Below are 21,684 nucleotides of genomic sequence, written 5' to 3'. Positions count from 1 at the left end.
AAATAAAATAAAATAAAATAAAATAAAATAAAATAAAATAAAATAAAATAAATGCAGATTTTACCAAGCCTCTCTTGACCACCCACCCTCACTCAGCTCCTTGGCAATAGAGTGGGCTGATTCAGGACGAGAATCCATCCAAGACCCTGAGGACCTCGGTCGGCATCATGCTGTGCGCCTAGAACTTCCTCTGAAACTTCAAAGGCCGACCACGGTGCAAGGCCATTCGAGTGTGTGTTTGGAGGAAGCTTAAGATTAGAACGATCAGAAATAGTTCTACTTCCCTTTTCCTAGAAACCCCAGTTACCGCCTCTGCTGGAACAAGCCCCTCAAGCCCGCAGGGGACGAGAACACAAACCAGCGACCCCTAGTGGCAGCTGCTTTCTCTGCTGCTCCCTCTGAAAGGCTGGCTCCCCGTTACCAGGACCCCTCCGAGGGTGGCCTTGAAATCACGGGCCATAGTAACGGTCCCACTGGGTCGGAAGAGGTGACCGTTAAGTCAGGTGGGCGCAGACACGGGAGGTGAAGGACCAAGGCAGGGCCGACACGTGGACATAGACTGTATTTCACATCCCGCCTTGACACACACATCTGTGATTCGCCCCACATCGAACCTTCTGTGTTTCCCTCCTCTGGGTAGGTGTGGAGGCCAAGAGACAGAGCCCTCTGGCTGCATTTGCTCTGCCCTGCCCTGCCCAAGACCACCCTGTTCTAGAACCTACTGCTGCTCCTTCTATACACTTTCCCTAGCCTTCCTGCAAGCCCCACTCTACAGCCCGCATGCTGGGGGGTCCTGGAGTCACCGTGAGGCCCAGGAAGTCCACAACAACCGAGTGCAAGGAGGTGTGGTCCTCACTCAGCTCAGAACTGCACATGGGACCCGTGTCCTCTGTTAGAAAAAAATTATTCGCAAGTAACCCCAGAATTTCCCAATGAGCATCCCAAGAAACGCGAGCCAGTGGGATACTTCGGGGAAGATGTTGCAGTCAAATTAGGGAAACCCCACACCGGCAACCCCTGTGTGGAAGCTTCCGTCTTATTAGCACAGGCCACACTCCCAGAGGATCCTACAGTAGCTAAACCTGGCTTACTCGGCTTAAACCAGATGTTGACCTGAGAACCTTCTGAGGTCCCGCTTTGGGAACTGGCCCCAGACCATGAGACTGGGTTCGACGGAGATGCCGGGGGTGGCTGTGAGTTTCCAGAGATGACCCCCAACCCTGAAGGGCGGCCCTCCCCATCCGGCACGGACCCCCACCACCCGGCACCGTGGGGAAAGCAAGAGTCCCCCCACAGCCCCGGAGGTAGGTTTCTGAAGAAACAGTCTGAGCATCGGTCGGTACACGCCAGAGGAGGACAGAAACCCCGAGGGAGGCTGGTGCAAGGTCCCCCTGCCACCCTGCTCCCAGAGCGGGACTCACCATTGGTGGTCGTGTTGACATAGTAACGCCGACCCTGAGGAGACAAGTAACTCTGCCAGCCAGGCGGAAGGAGGATAATCTGGCTTTCCTCTCCCGGCGGTGGGGGGACCATTCCAGGTTTCTGTGGAAGAGGAGAGAAAAGGTCACACACCGTGGGCACGGGGGGCTGTCGGGGTCAGGCACTCACAGGGCCTGCACCTGTGCTTGCTCTGGGGCCCCATCACTCTGCACACCCCCGGCTGCAGAACCTGAAGCCAGAGCGCCTCGGGACCCCTGAGGACAGCAGCAGACGAGGCCCCGAGGCCGGCTGTGTGAACCTACCAGAAGCAATTAACGCAAGTCTCAGCAGAGCGCGATGCAAAAGCTTCTCAGACAACACCGAGAACCGACGGAGGGCAAGGGGGGGCTTTTCTGGTCCTGTGTCCAAATCTCTCTGGGGGAGATCTGGAGAGACCCGGGCTCACAGGCCAAAACGCGACTCCCTTTTGCTCACGTGCGCTTACGGTGGGGTTTAATTCTTTTGACCAGGGGGACCAGTGTTCTTAAAAATAAAAATTGGAGAGGTGTGCCTGGGTGGCTCAGTCAGTTCAGCGTCTGACTTTGGCTCAGGTCATGATCTCGCGGTTCATGAGTTCGAGCCCCACGTCAGCCTCTGTGCTGACAGCTCAGAGCCTGGAACCTGCTTCCGATTCTGTGTCTCCCTCTCTCTCTGCCCCTCCCCTGCTTACCCTCTCTGTGTCTCTCTCAAAAATAAATAAACGTTTTAAGAAAATTTTTTAAATAAATAAGAATAAAAATCAGAGAGGGGAGCCTGTGTGGTTCAGTCAGTTAAGCATCCGACTTCGGCTCAGGTCATGATTTCACAGTTCGTGAGTTCGAGCCCCGCGTCGGGCTCTGTGTTGACAGCTCGGAGCCTGGAGCCTGCTTCGGATTCTGTGTCTCCCTCTGTGTCTGCCCCTCCTGTGCTCATGCTCTGTGTCTCTCTCTCTCTCTCTCAAAAATAAATAAACATTAAAAAAGAAAAAAAAAGTAAGCAGTGCAGACACATGGTTCCTTGGCTCTCCTGCTCCTGTATTTTCTTAAGGCTGCAAAACCACGTACATGTGCCCTGCACGCCCTCAGCAGGGACCCAGTCAATCCTAGATGCTCCCGGGACCCTGAGTAAACACGGCCTCCCCATGGCCAACTTCCGTCTCCACGGCTTTTAACCCACAGTGCGTCTTCGATTCAGTACGGACAGGTGTCCCAGCCACCAGGTGCCGGACAGCGGCCAGGCGGCCTCCTCCCCAGCAGGGCATGTCCAGAATCCCAACACACACCTGATCACGTTTACCTGGATCTCCAGACACCTGCTTCGGCTCCTCCCACATCAGCAGGTGGTCAAAACACACACACAGCAAACGGTCTTAGGAGGAGTCCAGTGTGCAGGTGCACACGTGTGTGTGGATAAAATATCCCACATACAGGAGATGTGCATCTTGGCTGAGTGGAGCTGGGAGTATTACAGGAATCAGGAGGCTATGAGGCTTCACGTAAGAGAGGAATATTCTAGAACCCAGGGGGTAAGACGGTAGGCTGCTTCTGTGGAGTCAGGTGTCTTAGAGCATCCAAGAAGGGAAGGCCATATTTGGTGCTTCTCCTAGCAGCCCCGGGGAGGAAATGGGCAATTGTTAAAGGGTATTAAGCAAGGGTCAGAGACGGACACGGCCAGAAATAGGGTACAGAGGAGAGAGGGACCCAGAAGCAAAGGGGAAACGGCCCTCTGGCCTGGGGCTCAATCCTGACTCAGCCCCTGAGCAGCCACATGACTTGGGGAAGTGACTCAGTCAACTGCTTTTATCTGTACATCCACAAAACCAAGGGGGAAGACAGGAGCCCTGCTGCGGAAGGCGCCATGGACATGAACGATAATGCACTCAGCACCTAGGAGAGTCTCTGTCACCAAGATGCCTCATAGCTGAGGGTTCCCGGCGGGAGGGACGCGTTTAAGAGCCCAGTGAGACCTGGTTTCACGCAGCCTCTGCCCCCTGGATGTGAAGTTCAGGGGCCCACAGTCCAGCCTAGCACTCTACCACGTCTGAAACAATGTCACCGTTAACTGTCGCTCCTCCCCAGACCTCTGTGTCCAAGACTGTGCAATTCAAAGGGCAAACACCCACCCACTGGGGAGGCTAACATGTTAAGAGGGTGACGAACACGGAGGCCGGGTGGTGAGCAGACCGCTAGCTCCTTGTGGGGTGGGGGGGGGGCGGTTGAGGGAGAGGAGAGAACTTCTGACCCTCCATGGCCTACCTGTGACACAGCAAACAACGACACCTGTCCCGTGTCCATGGCTACACAGTGCTTTTCGTCTTCAGAATGACTCTAGGGGCCACCTGGGTGGCTCAATAGGTCAAGTGTCTGAGTTTGGCTCAATGTCATGATCTCGCGGGCCGTGAGTTCCAGCCCTGCATTGGATTCACTCCTGTCAGTGCAGAGCCCGCCCTGGATCCTCTGTCTGCCTCTCTCTGCCCCTCCCCTTCCCTCAAAAATAAATAAACATTAAAAAAAAAAAAAAAAAAAAAGAATGACTCTAGGGGATTCATCTAACTCTGTGGGATCAGACTAAGCCTTGGCTTCCATTATAGGACACTGATGAACACAGAGGTACCCTGACTGCCTTGAGGTCTTACCCATCTAGGAAACGCAGGATTCTCCCTGCCTGGACCCTACAGAAGACACCTGTCGGGGAGGACCTCTGATTCTGAGCCAGGAAGGGCCAACTTCAGCCTATTTCCAAAATGGGCCAACGTAGCAAAGGGTGTCTGTCACCTATCCCCCATCCAGCACAGCCACGGCTGCCCCCTCTGCCTGTAACCTCCCTGTGCTCTGCCCCTGCCCACCAGGGCAGCCACAGTCCCACTCTCCTGAACCACATCGGGAGTCAAAAGACACAGACGCAACTGGGTGCGTACCCAGGAGAATTGAAAATGGCACCCAACGCTTACCGTAAATCCGTATTCACAGCAGCACGGTCTACAACGGCCAGAAGGCAGAAACCACCCAAGGGTCCATCGACGGATGAGCGGGTCAACAAAATGGGGTGCCTCCAAACAAAGAAATACCCGCCATCAAAAGGAACGAGGTGCTGACACACGCTCCAGCACGGAGGAACCCGGAAACCAAGCTACGAGCCGTAAGCTAGAGACACAAAAGGGCCGCATACTGCCCGCTTCCATTTATATGAAATGCCCAGAATAGGGAAATCTATAGAAACAGGAGGCAGATTAGCAGTTGCCAGGGGCTCGGGAGGGAAGGGGGGAGGATGGGTACAGGGTTTCTTTTTTGGGGTGATGCAAATGTTCTGGAAGCAGACAGAGGTGATGGTCGCACAATGCTATGGGTGTATAAATACCAGCCACGATACACTTTGTTAGGTGTATTTTGCAACTAAAAAAAAAAAAAAAAATCATTGTCAAGCTGTGGAGGAGGGAGAAGTCGGACTCCCCACCTACAGGCCCTGGTCGAAGAGGCCCGAACCACCCACATTACCTCGTCGCTCATGGCCATGGAGGGACGGGCCTCCTGGGAGAGCCGCCCCACAGCCATCCAGACAGATGTAGTGCAAGGAACTACCCAATAATTATGGTCTCTCTCAAGCTGCTTCTTCTAATTAGTTTCCTTCAAGTTAAATCTTTTCCTTCCTTTTGCTAGTCCTGTGGTTTCTCCCCTTCTCCCCCGGCAGCTCCCTTCCCATGGGAATAGGAACCAGCAGAGGAAGTGACACAGGCCCGGAGGTTGGGGCCCTACCTACAACGAACAAGATCGGAGGTGAAAGCGATTTCCTCCAACTCAGAAATTCTTAACCTGAGGCACAGCATGGCTTTGTGGAAATTATAAAATGCTGCCTCTTCCTCCAGATGGGCCACCCCTCTGAGCACAAGGCTGGATTGCAGCCTCCCTTTTGTCCCTTTGTTCAGTCAACAACCTGCTCAAATGTATATGGAAAACCATCCTCAGAGAATCTGAAGGAAGCTATGGATCTTCTGCCCCTCTCCCCCGCACCATGGAGTCGTTTGTGCATATACCCCCTCACTCTATTTCCTATAGAGTATCAAGAGGCTTCTAGATGACTTTAGAGCCCTAATCTAGCCGGTACTGAAGAAACACAGGAGCCATTTCCGTCCATCGGTAATGACTTTCATCATGCACCGAATGTTTATAGTGCTCCAAGGACTGGGCCAGATGCTTTATGCACTTATTTCTAGGTTTTACAATTTAAACCTGCCACTAAGTACAAATTGTTTCCCATTTCAAAATGAGGAATCAGAGACTGAGAGAATTAAAAAACCCATCCAACGCCGCACGGCTGATCAAATGGTTAAAGCAAACTTTAAGACACTAGCTTTGTCCTGGAGACTTCTGTCCAGCTACCTGCCTCCAGGCTACCCTCAGCCTATCTCTCCCCAGCTAGCCACGGGCGGCTGTTTGTTCACCTGGACCACCTGACCCCCCAGCTCCCATCACGGACACAACTCAGACCCGCTTCTCCTGCCCGTCTCACAGTCTCCAAATGAGCATATGCCTTCCCAGGAGACGGCGCAGAAATACCACCACCCCCACCCACGCCGTCACGTTCCCGGCTGTAGGCTAACTTCCTTGTTTCCTTATTTAAAATAGTGCAACCAAGGAAACCGTCCTCTTAACGATGGCTACTGGTCCTCCTTGGGGGAGGAAAAAAGAGCAAGCAAGCAAAGTTACCCAGAGACTGAAAACACCCCCTCCCCCTTCACCCCTGCTACAGCAGTGTTTCTCAAAGCATGGTCCTGGGGACACCCAGTCGGTCCCCTGGGATGTGTGTGAAGGCACAGATTCCGGGGCCCTGATCCCACCGCCAAGGCAATCTGGAGCCTTTCCGCATGCATGCTAGGTGAGCCTGATGCTTACTGAGCTCAGAACAGGCTGGTCTGCAGCTTGAGAGAAAGCACTAGAGAGAAAACATCACTTCTGACATCAAGACTTGGAACATAAAATTTTAATAAGTGCAATTTATAAAAAAAAAAAAAAAAGACAGTGCTTAGCTGCATGGCTACTTAGTACAAGAAAGGCTTGGTCCCCTAGCCCAAACCCTTCTTCAAATAAGACTATTTTAAGAAAGATTTGATCTGGTCTCTGCAGCAGCCTCCAGGCAGTGCCAGCCCCCACCCTCAGCCCCCCACAGCCTCCGCCCCTCCTCAAGTTCAGCCTGGGACTCAGTCCCCCCCTCAGGAGGCTTCTGGGAGCACCTGACTCTTACCTTCTGCAGACGTGAGCAAAGCGACGGTAATGGGTGGTCGTCAATTTGCTCTAGCAGCCAGATCAGACAGTTTTAAGGTCCCCCTGTTCTGCGTCTTCTCACACCCCAAGCCCAGAAGCAATAGGAACTCCAGAGAAAGGCATATCCACAGGGCCCCACACCCCCACTCCCCCCACACCCAGATCTATATATAACATCTCCCAAGTTGTCAGCCTAACGAGCCACTTTCTGGCAGACCCGTTGCCATGGCAATGACTGCTAATGAGCCGGGTGCTGTGATTGGCAGTGCTTGAAGGCTCCCCCACAAAGAACTCTCCAGCAAGTTCTCTCTTCCCAGACACACGGCCAGCCGGGACACCCAGGAGCAGCCAGGCCACGGCCGGGTGTGGCTGGGAGGCACCGGTCCCCAGGAACCACTTTGTCACTAGTGGGTCCTGAGCCGTCCAGGACCTGGTGGCCGGGTCAACAGGATGTCCACCACTTAGCAGCAGTGACAGGGGCTGCAGCCAAGAAGACCAAGCCCCAGCTGGGCCGGGGACTGGAGAGTCCGGTCTGCTGCAGACCTTTCTGCTGGACACCTGTGGAGGATGGAGAGGCTCCTACGCAAAGCTGGGGACAGCTACGGGAGGAAAGGTGCTCTCCCCCCTGCCCTTGGATTGCAACACAAAGCGCGAAGCAGGGCCACCCGCTCCCACAGTTATGCTGCCAGGGTCTGCACCCACAACAGGGGGCACCTTTGCAATCTTACGGGTAAAAGTAGTCCTCTCTCCAGCTCTGGTGGCCTTTGTGTGCAGTCTGAGCGCGACTCACAGAAAAGAGCTGGGGAGGAAGAAAGGGGCCCCTACCAGTGGATCAGTGCATTCCGGACAGTGAAATCCTCGAGAGTAGTTTTATTTATAAGCTGGTGGGGAGAGGATGGACCCTGGCAGCGTCTTCCCGTCCTTCTGAAAGGAAGGGATTTGGAGACCTGTCCAGAGAGAGGAGGAGGAGAAGGAGGAGGAGACCATACAACAGTGAGAAACAGACTAAGATTCAGAAAGACATGGCCACGTCCATCTTGTCCCTAGCTTTAGTCTCAGCACCGTGCCCAGAACATTGGATGGAGCGATGGAAACTTGGAATCATAGTTGAAACTGGTTCCAAACAGATCCGAGGAGGCCACTGCACCAACCAAGTAGACAGACTGGGGGGTCTAAGCAATGTGTGTGCCCCACCCGTAACAAACCCCAGCTCTTCCCGGATCCCAGTGAACGGGCTATTCACTGGGTGGGAGGACACAAGATAGTATAGTTTCTTTCGCTGTAGAGAATAAATGGAGGAACGGTATCCAGAAGCCTCAGGACAGGCACAGTCTTCTAATCATGACCTCATATGGTATCCAGACGGAAGATTCCAGGAAAATGTTTAGCAACCTCGGTCGAAGGCAGGAAGATATAGCATCCATAATACAAGAGCCAAAACAACAACAACAACAACACATCGTAGGAAGTGGACAAACTAATGCAAAGCAAGTCGGGTGGAAAAAGGAAACAAAGGCTATAAAAAGGAGACAGGAAACTAACAAAATGGTAGGGAAATTTACGAGGTAGCGACAGAGGAACATCCACATGGACTGCAACAGAATATGGAATTAATCTCGCACAAAAAGGGAAAAAAAAAAAGAGTCCGTTATATACAAAGCCAATGTTAAGAATTTTTCCTGGTATGCAAAGGAAATGGGGGAAAAATGAAAACAGAGGGACAGAAATGAATAAGCCAAGAGGCAGACTTGTAGAGAGCTAGGTGCTCCTGGAGAAAAGAACCATAAACCATGGTTGATAGGAGGGAAAGGAAAAACAAAAAATCCCTCAGCTAAAAGAAGACCCAGATGTGCATCGTGGAAGGAAGGTCCTGCGCTGCTGAAGGCGACATGGATTTTACAAGCCTGATGGCGGACGCGTGGAGGACGATGTATTTACACAACAAAGATAAGGAGAAAGTCTGACAACGCTTAAGTGGGTGAAGGGTGTCCCCAGTAAAGGAGCATAAACAAAGCTGGCTTCGGGTTCTCTGTAACTGGATTTCAGAAGATACCTCCTTTTAGGGGCACCTGGGTGGCTCTCAGGTGGTTGAGTGTCCAACTTTGGCTGAGGTCGTGATCTCACGGTTGGTGAGTTTGAGCCCCGCGTCGGGCTCTGTGCCGACAGCTCGGAGCCTGGAGCCCACTTCGATTCTCTCTGCCCCTCCCCCACTCGTGCTCTGTCTGTCTCTCTCTCTCTAAAATAAACATTAAAAATTTTTTTTTAAAAAGTGAAAAAGATCTAGGAGTGGGACAAAATAAAGCGAGGGCACCTAGAGAAATGAAATCAAGCCTCTCTTCCCACCCCAACAAGAGAACATCCTTCTTCCTCTTAGTCCCGATGGCGAGGCCATCAGGTACCTGCCCCATTGGCTCCCATCCTCCGGCATCTGGATCTGCTCTCGCCGCTTTCCTGGGGAATGACAGGTTTCCAGCCAGAAGGAATGGGATGGAAGGGCAGGGCTCGTTGGGGACCACAGACCTTTCTTGGTTCCAGGGGTCGTGAGTCTGACCTCCAGCCACTTTTCGTTGGCCCCATGGGCAACAGGCTTCCACAGGGAGTCCTGAGCTCCAGAATCCATTCAAGAGGACAGAGTGGCATCAGAGCCCCTTGCTGGCTAAGGGAAAACTCAGTGGGAATCCAGGCTTCCCCGAGTCCTGATCTGCACCACCCTCAAAGCATCACCAAGGCCAAAGCCGTGCTCGGGAAGCCAGATTGTCTGGCACGATGCCTTCCTTCCTTCTACTCCTCCGTGTGCACCATCTCTCAGGGAACGGGACCCACTCATCAAAGGCCTTGCCAGACCTCTTCATGTGTCTACTCAAACTGCTCTTATAAGAAATCACCTCGGGGCGCCTGGGGGGCTCAGTCGGTTGAGCGGCCGACTTCGGCTCAGGTCACGATCTCGCGGTCCGTGAGTTTGAGCCCCGTGTCAGGCTCTGTGCTGACGGCTCAGAGCCTGGAGCCTGTTTCCGAGTCTGTGTCTCCCTCTCTCTGACCCTCCCCTGTTCATGCTCTGTCTCTCCCTGTCTCAAAAAATAAATAAAACGTTAAAAAAAAAAATTAAAAAAAAAAAAAAAGAAATCACCTCTGGGGACGCCCGGGCGACTCAGTCGGTTGAGCATCCGTCGTCAGCTCAGATCGTGATCTCACAGCTTGTGAGTACAAGCCCCGCGTCGGGCTCTGTGCTGTGACATCGCAGGGCCCACTAAGGATCATCTGTCCCCTTCTCTCTCTGCCCCTTCCCCCCCACTCTTTCTCTCTCAAAAATAAACACACATTTAAAAAGCAAAGAAATCACCTTTAACATGGCTTCCTGGAGCCCCTTAAAGGAACTTTCTAAATCCGGCTTTCGTCATTTAGATGCGAAGGTCCCCAGGACTCTTCCTCTGGCCTCACTGCTCAGGGTGAATGGATGGGGGGGGGGGGGGGGCCATGCTTGCAGCAGTAACGCACATCTCAGTGGCTGGAATCTCTCACTCACTCCTGCCACACCTCCACCCCCATGAAGCATTCCTGGATCCTATCTACAAGTGGCTGGAGGGTGACTCACTCAGGTTCCCCAGCTCCAGGCCCCCTGGAGTGTTTGTCATACTCACCCTTGCCTGCACGGGCTACCTTCTTCCATCCCATCCCCCCACCCCACCCATCCCTGCCCTCCCTCCACAAAGCTGCTAGAGGGAGCCTTACACCTGTGCCACTGGTACCCACTAACAGAGGTAGATATCAATGCCATAAGAACTTTCTCCCAGCACCCACAAAGCTGCCAGCCACATGCCTGGAGCCCGCCCCGCTTTGTGTCTGGATCCTTTTGAAAGACTCAGCGACGGTCCTGGCCACCCTGAATATCCATCCATAAGCCCCTCAGTGCCTCCCTGGGCCTGTTTTTCAGGACTGGGCGGGGAGAGGACACAGAACAATACACTCTATTTTCTGATCCTAAAAAGGAACAGAGTGATCTGGTTAACCAGGAATTTTGATTAACACAATTACAATCTAGTCTGTGCAAGAGTACAGGAAGTCAGCCCTCACGGGAAAGCTTGCTAAGCTGGAAAACATGGGGTCCCCAGTGGGGCAAGTCTGCGAACGATCCTGCAAAACTCCAAGGCTGAGTCAGGCTGCCCCTCCTGTGTCAGAAGCCAAGTCATGGCCCTGAAGTGCCTGGGGTCAAGCAGTGGAGGGCAGGAAGGAATCCATCATGTAGGAAGTGACTTCTATTCGGGTCTTACGCACATTCCTGTGTGAGCCCTTCCTCGACTGATGCCGGAGAAAGATGTTTCCGTGACTACTGCACCTGCCGTCCGGATACAAGACAGAGGGGCCGAGGTACAGGGTTCTGGAGGAGACGGTGCAAGGAACGAGGAACCTGGATGTCAGCCAACACCTCCTTTCTGAGAGAGCTCGTGCTTTTTTGCTGGTGGCCATCCGTCCAGCAACACTGTACAGCATGACAGGGATCCAAGAGATACCCACTCGTCACCATCTCTCAGAACCATCTCTGCACTGACCAAACAACACCATGGGGCCCCCGGGCGGCTCAGCCAGTGGAGCGTCTGACTCTCGGTTTCGGCTCAGATCTTGGTCCCATGGTTCATGAGCTCGAGCCCCGCGTTGGTCCCATGGTTCATCTCGCAGTTGGTGGGTTCAAGCCCCGCGTCAGGCTCTGTGCTGACAGGTCAGAGCCTGGAGCCTGCTTCGGATTCTGTGTCTCCCTCTCTCTCTACCCTTCCCCTGCTCACACTCTGTCTCTCTCTCAAAAATAAAAAATAAAAGGAACAGTTCCAGGGATAAGATGAGAAGCTGTACCCTGGAGCCTGGAGGGGCTTGGGAAACCCCAAAGAAAGCCTGTTAACTTCTTGCCCCACTTCTAAGATCGATCTGCTTGGCCCTGATGTTTCAAAGCTATAAAGGGCGAGCGAGGCAGCATGATCCCGGCAGACTGTTCCAACTTCTGGCCCCTAATCAGGAAAACCTGAATGATTCTGCTCACCAGCTTGTAACGAACAAGGCCATTTTATTCCAACTCTCCACTTCGAGGGATGCTGGCTCCGTTCCTCCAACCCCCTCTCTGGCAGATAAAAACAGCACGGGCCATTCCGATGTCCTACCTCCAACCTCTGGACTTACAGAAAGCCTTGGCTTCTAGAAAGCACGCAGGCCTGGGCTAAGGAGACCGTGTTCCCAGACAGCGAGTTGTAATTTACACAGTTCCCTTTGCCTCTCTGGGCCCCTGTTTCCTCATCTGTTAAAACCGGCCCTCCAACACCAGGGTCCTATGACCCGAGGAACACATTTCGTAACGGGGCCCAAAACCACCGCAAGGGAAATTTCAAGGCATTTAAATGACCGGCGCAAGCTTGCAAAAGGGTCAGGCACATACCCAAGAGAGGACAGAGACCTCCCAACAAGATGAAATATTACCTTCCTCCCACACCCCCCCGGCATGTTTCCCCAAAACGTTTTTTGGTCCAGAGAAGGAAAGTTTGCTCAACCAAACCCTACTCGGAACTCGGGGGGGGGGAAAGATGTGCTATCTAAGATGCCAGTAAAGTGATTTTACAAAAATCGGAAATCACGAGCATGTATGCCCCGGGGGCGCCTGGGTGCTTCAGTCGGTTAAGCATCCGACTTCGGCTCAGGTCATGATCTCGTGGCTCGTGGGTTCGAGACCACGTCGGGCTCTGTGCTGACAGCATAGAGCCTGTTTGGGATCCTCTCTCTCTCCCTGTCTCTGCCCCTCCCCGACTTGTACTTTCTCTCTCTCTCTCAAAAAATAAACTTTAAAAAAAAATGTTTCAAAAAAAAAGGAAAGAAAATTTATGCCCAAACCAGGATACTAACTTGTATTAAACGCATACGGGAACCTCAAGCCCATACGGGAGGACTCACCTCATTCTTCTCTTCCCCTTTATTCCAAGTCACTGTCTGGGCCTCTTTAGGGCTGATCATGTCCCTATGAAGTAGGTGGGCTGGGGTTTAGCACTCCTCTTAGTTGCGAAGGATCTCAAAAGTTACCCTAGATTTTCCACACTGGTTAACACCAGTAACGATATCCATTATCCTGTCCTGGGAGATGCTTCCGCAGGATATTTTGACGATCATTCACCAGCAGTGCAGCTCCCGGTAGGGAGAGGACCCCTGGCCAACACTCGATATTGGGGGGGGGGGGGAATGGCAGGGCGGGGAGAAAAGGAAATACTACTGAATCCTCCTCCCCAGCCTTCCGTTAGTATTAGGGTACAAAAACCCCAGGGGCCTCACGCCATTGTTTCTAGAACGTTCTCAAGTCCTTCTGCCCCTGCAGGAAACCCCGTACCCACATTTACCAAGCATTCTGTTGCCTTCAGAATGGACTTCAGAAGTTCAGAAGAGAGGAAAGGAGCTGAAAGCCGCTGGCTCAGAGAGTCACAGGCTCAATACCTCACGCAAAGCAGCCTGCCCGCCACAAAGGGGATCCAAGGGCAGGGGCCACCGCCGCAGCCCCCAGATGCTCAGGGACACAAGCCGGCTTCCGCGGGGAGTCGGTGCCACTATAAAGAATGGCAGGCTAGGGCCGCCTGGGTGGCTCAGTCGGTTGAGCGTCCGACTTCGGCTGGGGTCATGATCTCAAGGCTCGTGAGTTTGAGCCCCGCGTCGGGCTCTGTTGCTGACAGCTCGGAGCCTGGAGCCTGCTTCGGATTCTGTGTCTCCCTCTCTCTCTTCCCCTCCTCCCCAACTCTGTGTCTCTCTCTCTCTCAAAAATAAACATTTTTTTAAAAATGGCAGGCTGGAACCCATTGAGGCACAAAGTGGGGGTCTGACGGCCCACCTGTGGCTGTGATCCAGCTGGTTCAGCTTGGCGGCTGCCAGGTGCAGGTTCACGGGCACCAAAACTCCAGGGGCAGCATGTGTGGTCACCAAGGAGGTTCATCTCAGCCACCGTGTGGCACGGCGCTCCAAGTGGCTCCACTCAAAAACCTGTGACCGCGGGCTGGCTCCCAGCGAGTCCTGGCTGGTTCTGAACCACAGGCACTGGAGGCAGAGGAAGGCTAACAGAGGCGGCAACGGTCTCCACGGGTCAGCAAGGGGCGCCCTTGCAACAACCCAGCTCAGCCGACCTTTCTGAACTCTGCTACGGGTCCCGGATAGATGGCGACAGCCGAGGACATCGCTGTCCAAGGCTGGGACCCCCCCCCCCCGACCCCGCACCGCTCTGTAGCTCCGTGCGGAGAATGTGAGAGGTGCACAGGGAGGCCCGAGTGCCTGGCCGCGGCCGCTGCCTTGCTGTGAGATCTTGAGCAAGCAATTCCTCTCTGCCGGGAGGCCTCAATTTCCTCATCTCGAAAATACAGAAGTTGGACCAGATGGTCTCCAAGGGTTTCTCAGGTTTCCCTTTCTTTCCTTCCTCTCTTTACATATCCTAATACTCAATAATTCTGGATGTTGGTCTTAATCTGTCTGCTTTAAGGACGCGCAGCTTTTGCAAGAGGGAAAAAAAGTCATATTCAAGTACAGACGCAGGTTCAGGGGCACGAGAGCGGACCCAGCACGCTGCCTGGGCCCCGAACACCTGCGACTCTACCTCACGACCTCAGAGCACCGTGAATTCTGGTGAGTTCTTCCATCCTGATGGGCCTGTCGGCCCCTTCCCAGTCATTCCAAGAATCATACACGATTGAGTTCTACGTGCTCAGCGACCAGATTCCTGACATCCTGGACTTTCCCCAGAAGCTGGGATTCACCCCGCATCCAGCTCAGGCTTGTTCTGAGCCTGGTAGCAGATAGCTGTTCCCCACACACACCGGGACTCGAACTGTCCACCTCAGCTCGGGCACCGCAGGCCTCAGTCCCTGCCCGAGAGCTTACCTGAGCTCTCCCCGTGCTCCCTGGAGGTCCCTTAGGGTACATCTTCTTTGCTGATCCCTTCTTCCCCAGGGACATCCCTGCCATGGCCTGCGGCCAGGGCCAGACCCCCGGAACCCCCAATGCTCCCCAACATTCCACCAGAAGGTGACTGGTAAGTCTGCATTCTTTACAAACATCATCCCCAAAGTGGGGCCCCTGCACCAGGAGCACGGCTGTCCTCTGGGAGCTGGCCAGAAATGCAGAGTCCCAGGCTCCACCCCAGCACCAGACTCTGTATTTTAGAGGTCCCTGGGCAATGCGGATGCACTTTAACCTTTGAGAAGCCCAGCCGTGAACTTCCCAGGTGCCCCTGGATGACAAGTCCCATCTCCCTCTTCCTGGAACAGGTTCAGACCTCCATCAGAAGCCACACCAACATTCCAGATGCCGTCTGACCCTGTCAGCAGGAGAGAATATCCTGGAAGAAGGCTCTGTGCAGAGACAGACTAGCCTTCCCCTACAAACTGGACGCCCCCCTCTCCCAAGCTGTCCACAAAGCCTCCAGAGAGTGGCCACTAGAGTCTTGGCTGATGTGAAGTCCGTCTTCCCAAGAAAGGCAGGTGTCTAACTTCCAGAGGCAGGAAGGTTGGTGCAATAAGGCTATTCCACTGTTGCATCTCAGGAGAGCATCTGTGCATGACCCTAAGCACGGCCACCACTGCCACCTCCAGCAAACAGGACAGAAAGCGCCCAGCCCAGCCTGGAACCACAGCGCAGATGCCAGGTTCCCCGGGCCAATCCTCGATGACCTTGGTGGGAGCTTTCCCCTTAGAGCGTCCCACCTAGATCGTGGCCATGGGTACGTGGTGGGTGGGCAGGCAGGGAAGAGCCAAGCTTCACTTTTGGGAGAAGCAAGGGAGGCAAGATGTGGACTCCAGTCCCCACAGTCCATGCCACCACGGGGTCACACGCCTCAACCACACCGCTCACCAGGTAACCAGGGAGCCGACTCCCTCTCTCTCCGTGAACAGTCCCTTGGGCACCTTCCTCCTCCTCCCTTCCCCATCTCGCACGCACCAGGGCCCTGGCTTCTCCTCCCCCTGCTCCTGCCTTGGGCCCGTCACAGGTCCCCGCACGGCCCCGAGCACACGGGGCCCCCAGGCCTTCTAAGCTCTACCGTCAGAGCCCCCACTCCGAGGTTCTCAGAACCGCTTTTTAAAGATATCAAAGTTATTTCAGAAACACTCAGAAAAGGCTGAGGTCACACCTGCGGGCGAGCCGAATTGATCCTTACCATCAGAGAAGAGAGAATCTTCCCGGAGGGGCTGCTAGCTCAGAGGAGAGTCCTGGGTCCCATGCGAGGTCCCCAGACGCGAGGCCAGGCCCCTGCCAGCTTCCTCCCCATGGTACCCTCTGCAGGAACTAAGACTGATGCAAGTGGCCTCCCCGGGGTCACTGCTCAGGGCACCCCGGAGGGCGTGCCTGTGGCTGTGCGCTCTGCTCTTTTTTCACAAAGAACACACGACATCACACAGTTCCTTCCAAATCTGCTCCAGGTCCGGCGAGGAAATCAAGGGCGCATTCTGGACTTTCCAGTTGCAAAGTTTCTGGAGGCTTCCCCCTCCCCCCCCCGCCCCCACCACTCTTTTTTCCCCTTTCTCAGCTAAAAAAAAAGTTGGCCAAGGTCACGACATACAATGGCCAAGCTTGTGTCAGTGACCAGATGCCTCCCACCCCCCTAGGCCCGTAGACAAGACCTCCTTTGTCCACTGGATTTTGGGCAGGACTCCCTGGGCCTGCCCAAGCCCTGCTGGGGAATGTTCCGCCAACTTCTTCCCAACCCTAAGTCACGGCTCTGGCCTCGGCCCCAAGCCCCAGCTGTGTGAGTGAACCCAAGGCCAGATAAAAACCAATATAACAAGAATGGAGAACGCTCCCCCAAAGAACCATTGTGTCAGACCCTTCCAGGGCTGAAAAGCCAGTGTCCCCAAGACGAGGGTCCCCTGCCTTCGCTCTGTCCTCACCGTCTCCAAACCTGGACAGACAGCAAGTGACAAAGAGGGGCAATGCCATGCATCTCAGAGGAAAGGGGCTCTAGGATCACAGAATCGTTAGCTACGAGGGAAGGAAAGATTGGACCCTGAACGCAATATGGCGCCCACCAACTAAAGGAGTTCAGGCAAGAGACTTGGATCCTGGGTAGAGCTATCAAATCACTCCATTCAGACCGCTTTTAGGAGCAGCTGAAGGTTTAGCACTTAAAATCCACGCATTCCTTTTTTTTTTTTAGTTTCTTGTTGTTATTGTCAAAGTTTATTTACTTATTTTGAGAGAGAGAGAGAGAGAGCTATCACACTCGAGTGGGGGAGGAGCAGAGACAGACAGAGAGAGAGGATCCAAAGCAGGCTCCATGCGGTCAGTGCAGAGCCCGATGTGGGGCTCGAACCCACGAACTAGGAGATCATGACCTGAGCTGAAACCAAGAGTCAGAGGCTTAACCGACTGAGCCACCTGGCGCCCCTGAAATCCACACATTTCTGTGTCTGCTTTAAATGTAAACCTTTGTGATTTTAGGAAAGGAGTCTTTATATCGGAGTAAATATGGTTTTCCAGAGGGACCAAGAGGGCTCAAGGTCTGGATGGTCTCCTATAAAATAGCATTCTCTCAAACATTTGGTGTATTTCTGATGAGATTTCAATGCCAACTCCTCGGTCAGAGGGCGGGAGAAGAAATCAGAATGCTTACCTACGGAGAGAGTCAGGGGAGCCCTTGTGGGTTCACACCTATTCTCTGTGATGCCCAGGGCGTCAGATTTCTTCAAGTGTAAGGGGGAAATGATTACAGAGTTTTTCTCAAAAGGTCGTTGGGAGGGTTCGGGGGGAAATCCACGTAAACACGGAGCACACAGCAAACAGGACCAAGATACCCGATAAAAGCCCGCTGCTGTTTTTGTTCCTATGGGCAGTGGCTGAAAAAGCAGGAGCTGAGGTTTCCCCGGACCCACAAGACGTTTACAGTGAATGAAACCAAAGACCAAACAACCCAATTAAAAAACAAAAACAAAAACAAAAACAAAACGGGCAAAGGGCATTTCCCCAAAGGGAACAGACAAACGGCACTAAGGGCACGTGAGAAGGTGCTGCATCACTAATCCCCGGGGAAGTGCCAACAAAACCCACAACGAGGGATCGCCTCACACCCATCAGGATGGCTACTATAAACCAACAAATAAAAACAGGAAGGTCAGAAAAGAACAGGCAGGTGGAAAAATCATTGCTGGAGGGAACGTAAAATGACACAGACATAATGGGACAGAGTCAAGCAAAAACCCAAAGAGCGAAACACAGAATTACCCTAAGACCCAGCAATTCCACACCCAGGTATACACCCCAGAGAGCGGGAAAGCAGGGATTCCGATACCCGCGCACCCCGCTGTACCGCAGCACCGTTCGTAACAGCCCCAAACATGGAAAACAACGCAAGTGTCCATTCATGGATGAATGGGTAACCCAAACGTGTTGTGTATAGACAGTGACATGTTAATTCGATCTTAGAAAGAAAGGAGATTCTGGTATGGATGGACCTACCAGCAGCAGGCTAAGTGAGATAAGCTAGTCAAGAAAAGGCAAATGCTGTAGGATCCTACTTGTATAGAAGAGAATAGTTAAATTCATGGAGAGACAAAAGAGCATGGTGGTTGCCAAGGGCCAGGGGACGAAGGGGGGACTGGGAGTTAGTGTTTAATGGGGACAGAGTTTTCGTGAATAAGGTGACAAACCCCACGTGGGGCTCTGTGCTGACAGCTCAGAGCCTGGAGCCTGCTTCAGATTCTCTCTCTCTCTCTCTCTCTCTCTCTCTCTCTCTCTCTCTCTCAAAAATAAATAAATATTAAAACAAGTTTTTTAATGGTTAAAATGTTATGTATATCTTACCACCACACATGCACACGTCTACGCACCACAGAGATAATTTAGATCAAGGGACCCCGGCCAGTGTGACATCAGCCATATCACAGGAGACACAGGTGGGGGGACAGAACCTCCAGGGAAGGTGAAACGTGTGTCTAGAAAGGGAAGCCGCCCCAGCCTGTTGGTGAAGGCTGACAAGAAGACAAGGCCCGGGTATCTGTAAGCAGGGCTCACTGTGGTCCGTCTGGTGTTCGATCTTGGGGAAACTGAGGCAGCATGGCCAGCATCTTAATGTCAACCACTGGCTTCTTTGCTCAGGGGTGTGCACACTCAGAGCCCCCCCCTCCCCCAAGGGCCAATGGCAACGTGCCTCTCCCCGGACACATCAACTCCTTCCTTTCTGCCCCTGGGGTTCACCTTTTTGGACTTCTCCCCCCCCCCCCACCACCCCCACACCCAGACACAGAGCTCCCCCCTTCCTTCTCAAAGTCCAGTGTGGCTGCTCCAGGGGCCCAACATCTCCTCTCCGCTTGTCAGGCTCTAATCCACTGCAGGGATGGTAATGAGTTGTCTTGAGTACTTGCTCTGGGCCAGACATCGTCCTAACTGCTTTGAGTGTCCTGTGTCCTATAACCAGTCCAACAAATCAAGAGGAAGTTTCCAGTATTGTCCCCAGTTAATAGAGGAGAAAACAGAGGCCCTTGGGATGGGCCAGGAAGGGTGGGTAGGAGACTGAGCTAAGGGGATGATACTCCAGGCCACGTGGCCACAGGAGCGAAGGCCCAGAGAGAAAGCAGCGTGGGCGGGCTTGAGGATTCACGGCCATGGAAGGCGCAAGAAGGAGTAGTTATGGACGGAGTCCAGTTGTGGGAGGCCACGAGGGCACCAAGACTAGGGATTCAGACTCCCTTGTATAAACCAGAAAACACGGACGCATCTTGAGTAAGGGAAACACCACCAATGTTGTGCTTTGGAGAACAACACCAGGGTGTAAAAAGATCAAATGTCAGGGAGAGACTAGAGGCAGAAAAGGGGTTATGGGATCCCTCCCCTCCTTTGTCTGTCTTAAATGGGAGGCTTAAGTCTACATTCGTAAACCAAGAGGTAAAGAGTCCTCCAAGGGCTGAGGGCCTCTCCCCTCTGTGATGTCAGAGGGGAGAGGTGGGTCCTGGTGGTGACCACACCCTGACCTTGGAGGTCAGCCCCCTGCCGTCAGAATGCAGGGAAAAAAGCCTGTCTCCTCTCTGCTCCTGGAAACGGGCTCCCAGCCACGCAGGAGAAGGTTAACATCAAAAACTTCATCTGCACCCAGATAGCCGAGACCCTCCTCTTCGTTCCTTCAGGTTTGGCAGAATTCAAATACACGCACACACTCTCGCAGCCCGTAACTTTTTGGTTTTATAGCAGCAAAGAGGGGGCAGTTTTAAGGTTCTTCAGCCCTGCCACCTCTCTGACACTGCATCGTACACGTGAATAGGATACGATCACAGACAATAACGCACCCCAATAGGCAACACGCAGAAATTGCCATCGCCGCTCCCGGGATGGCCTCCGGCCAACGGTGAGGGGCCTTTCTGGGCCACGATAAAACAGGAGGCTAATCTGCTCTGACCTGAGCTAAGCAGAGACCAATCAGAGCCCTGCAGATGTTTTCTTCTGTAAGGGTTTGCCGAAACAGATACTTCGGGGAGCGTAAGACTCATGAATACCTTCTCACGGGTTTACTGTTTGTGGTTATCCTAGCGTCTCCAACCAGAGGCCCCTCGAGTTTGGCTTTATCAATGGTCTTCTATCATTGTCACTTATAAAAAGCACACAACATTCTTCCCCTTCTGGTCTCTGCAAATGGGTAGGTTTCTACATGAGAAGCCATAAGAGATGGTGGGAAACCGATGATCCCCAAACATAAAGACTGACAATCATTTCCACCGAGCTCCATTTCCCTGAGTTTCATGGAGTCAGATGCAGCCAACCTCCTTGTTATTATTCTTTGTTTCAGCCGAGTTTGAAGACTGTCAACCAACACAGGCCATGTGCGTGCGCTGTGGTCCCCCACCCTCTGCAGCACACATCTCGTCGTCTTATAATGATAACGGATACGGGAGACCGGCTACGGCCACGATTCACTTTCTGTAAATGCTCCGTAGCCATGACGGGGAAAATCCTTTGCCAGACTGTGCGGTCTCTGGGGTGCGGGGTCTCGAAGACACTCCCACGCGAGAGGCAGCCCCCCTTGGCCACAGGATCAATCGGGCGATCTTTGCCCCGCTGCTGTTGTGGAAGATGAGGGCAGGTGTAACACAAAGGGACTTGGCTTGTGCAATGTGGAAGATACGGCACAGACATACACGACTGAAAAACAGAAATAACTACACAAGGGAGTCTATCAGAAGTGCCAAACGAGAAGCCGGCAGACAATAAGAGCTTTCAGAATCCAGAGGAGGGAGGGACCATTTTCGGCTGGGACGGTCAGAGAAGGCTTCTCAGAAGACACAGAAGTTTCCTGACAACAGGGATGAAAAGGAAGGGCCTGACCAGAACAGAAGGACGTTAAGTGAGAAGTAGAATCGGCCTCGGGAACTGGGCAGACGTGGGGGATGTGGGAGGAAGTAAAAGTCAGTTCTGAAGGGGACGAGAGAAGCCGGAACCGGTCCCCGGGGAGACCATCCGGCCATGGTGGAAGCCACTTTGGGGATATGGGTAGACTTCACTGCCTACACACTCAAGTTCCAAGAGCTTGATCGGGGCACAACTGGGCTGAGTCTGGCCCTTGACACGCGGAGCTGTGCTATCTGCCCAGAGACGGGGTGCAGTCTTCGGGTGGACTCAGAGTTCATAAGGAAAGAATGGATGGCGGAGCCCTGAGGTGGGCTCACTTATGCAGCAGAATTATTAGATCCTTCATGGGGTGCCTGTGTGGCTCAGTCGGTTGAATATCTTGACTCCTGATTTTGACTCAGGTCATGATCCCATGATCGAGCCCCACATCGGGCTCCAAATTGAGCGTGGAGCCTGCTTGAGCTTCTCTCTCTTTTTCTTTCTCTCTCTCTCTCTCCCCCAAAAACAAAAATAAAATAAAATAAAAAATATAAAATAAAATAAATATAAAGTGAAATAATAAAATATAAAATGAAATAAAATATAAAATAAAATAAAATATAAAATAAAATATAAAATAAAAAAATAAAATATCACA

The 21,684-nt window shown here is 53.0% G+C and overlaps 1 protein-coding gene across 9 annotated transcripts in view; it reads right to left on the bottom strand.

Annotated features, from left to right (window-relative positions):
* GAS7 (growth arrest specific 7) overlaps positions 1-21,684 on the bottom strand; it is a 218,260-nt gene that overhangs the window by 81,900 nt on the left and 114,676 nt on the right. For 6 of the 9 annotated variants that reach the window (XM_040453195.1, XM_040453193.1, XM_040453202.1 and 3 more), the window contains exon 2: positions 1,422-1,542. In XM_040453195.1, the coding sequence (XP_040309129.1) occupies positions 1,422-1,542 (121 nt within the window). Of the gene's footprint in view, positions 1-1,421; positions 1,543-6,696; positions 6,823-13,563; positions 13,857-15,873; positions 15,995-21,684 lie in introns of those variants that run through there. The other 3 variants (XM_040453197.1, XM_040453194.1, XM_040453199.1) reach the window with 3 other exon arrangements.

Source organism: Herpailurus yagouaroundi, unplaced genomic scaffold (assembly GCF_014898765.1).
Source record: "Herpailurus yagouaroundi ecotype Mexico unplaced genomic scaffold, PumYag 208, whole genome shotgun sequence".
NCBI classification, from domain to species: domain Eukaryota; kingdom Metazoa; phylum Chordata; class Mammalia; order Carnivora; family Felidae; genus Herpailurus; species Herpailurus yagouaroundi.
The sequence above is the reverse complement of the archived record's forward strand: the minus strand, read 5'-3'. Positions and strand labels throughout refer to the sequence as shown.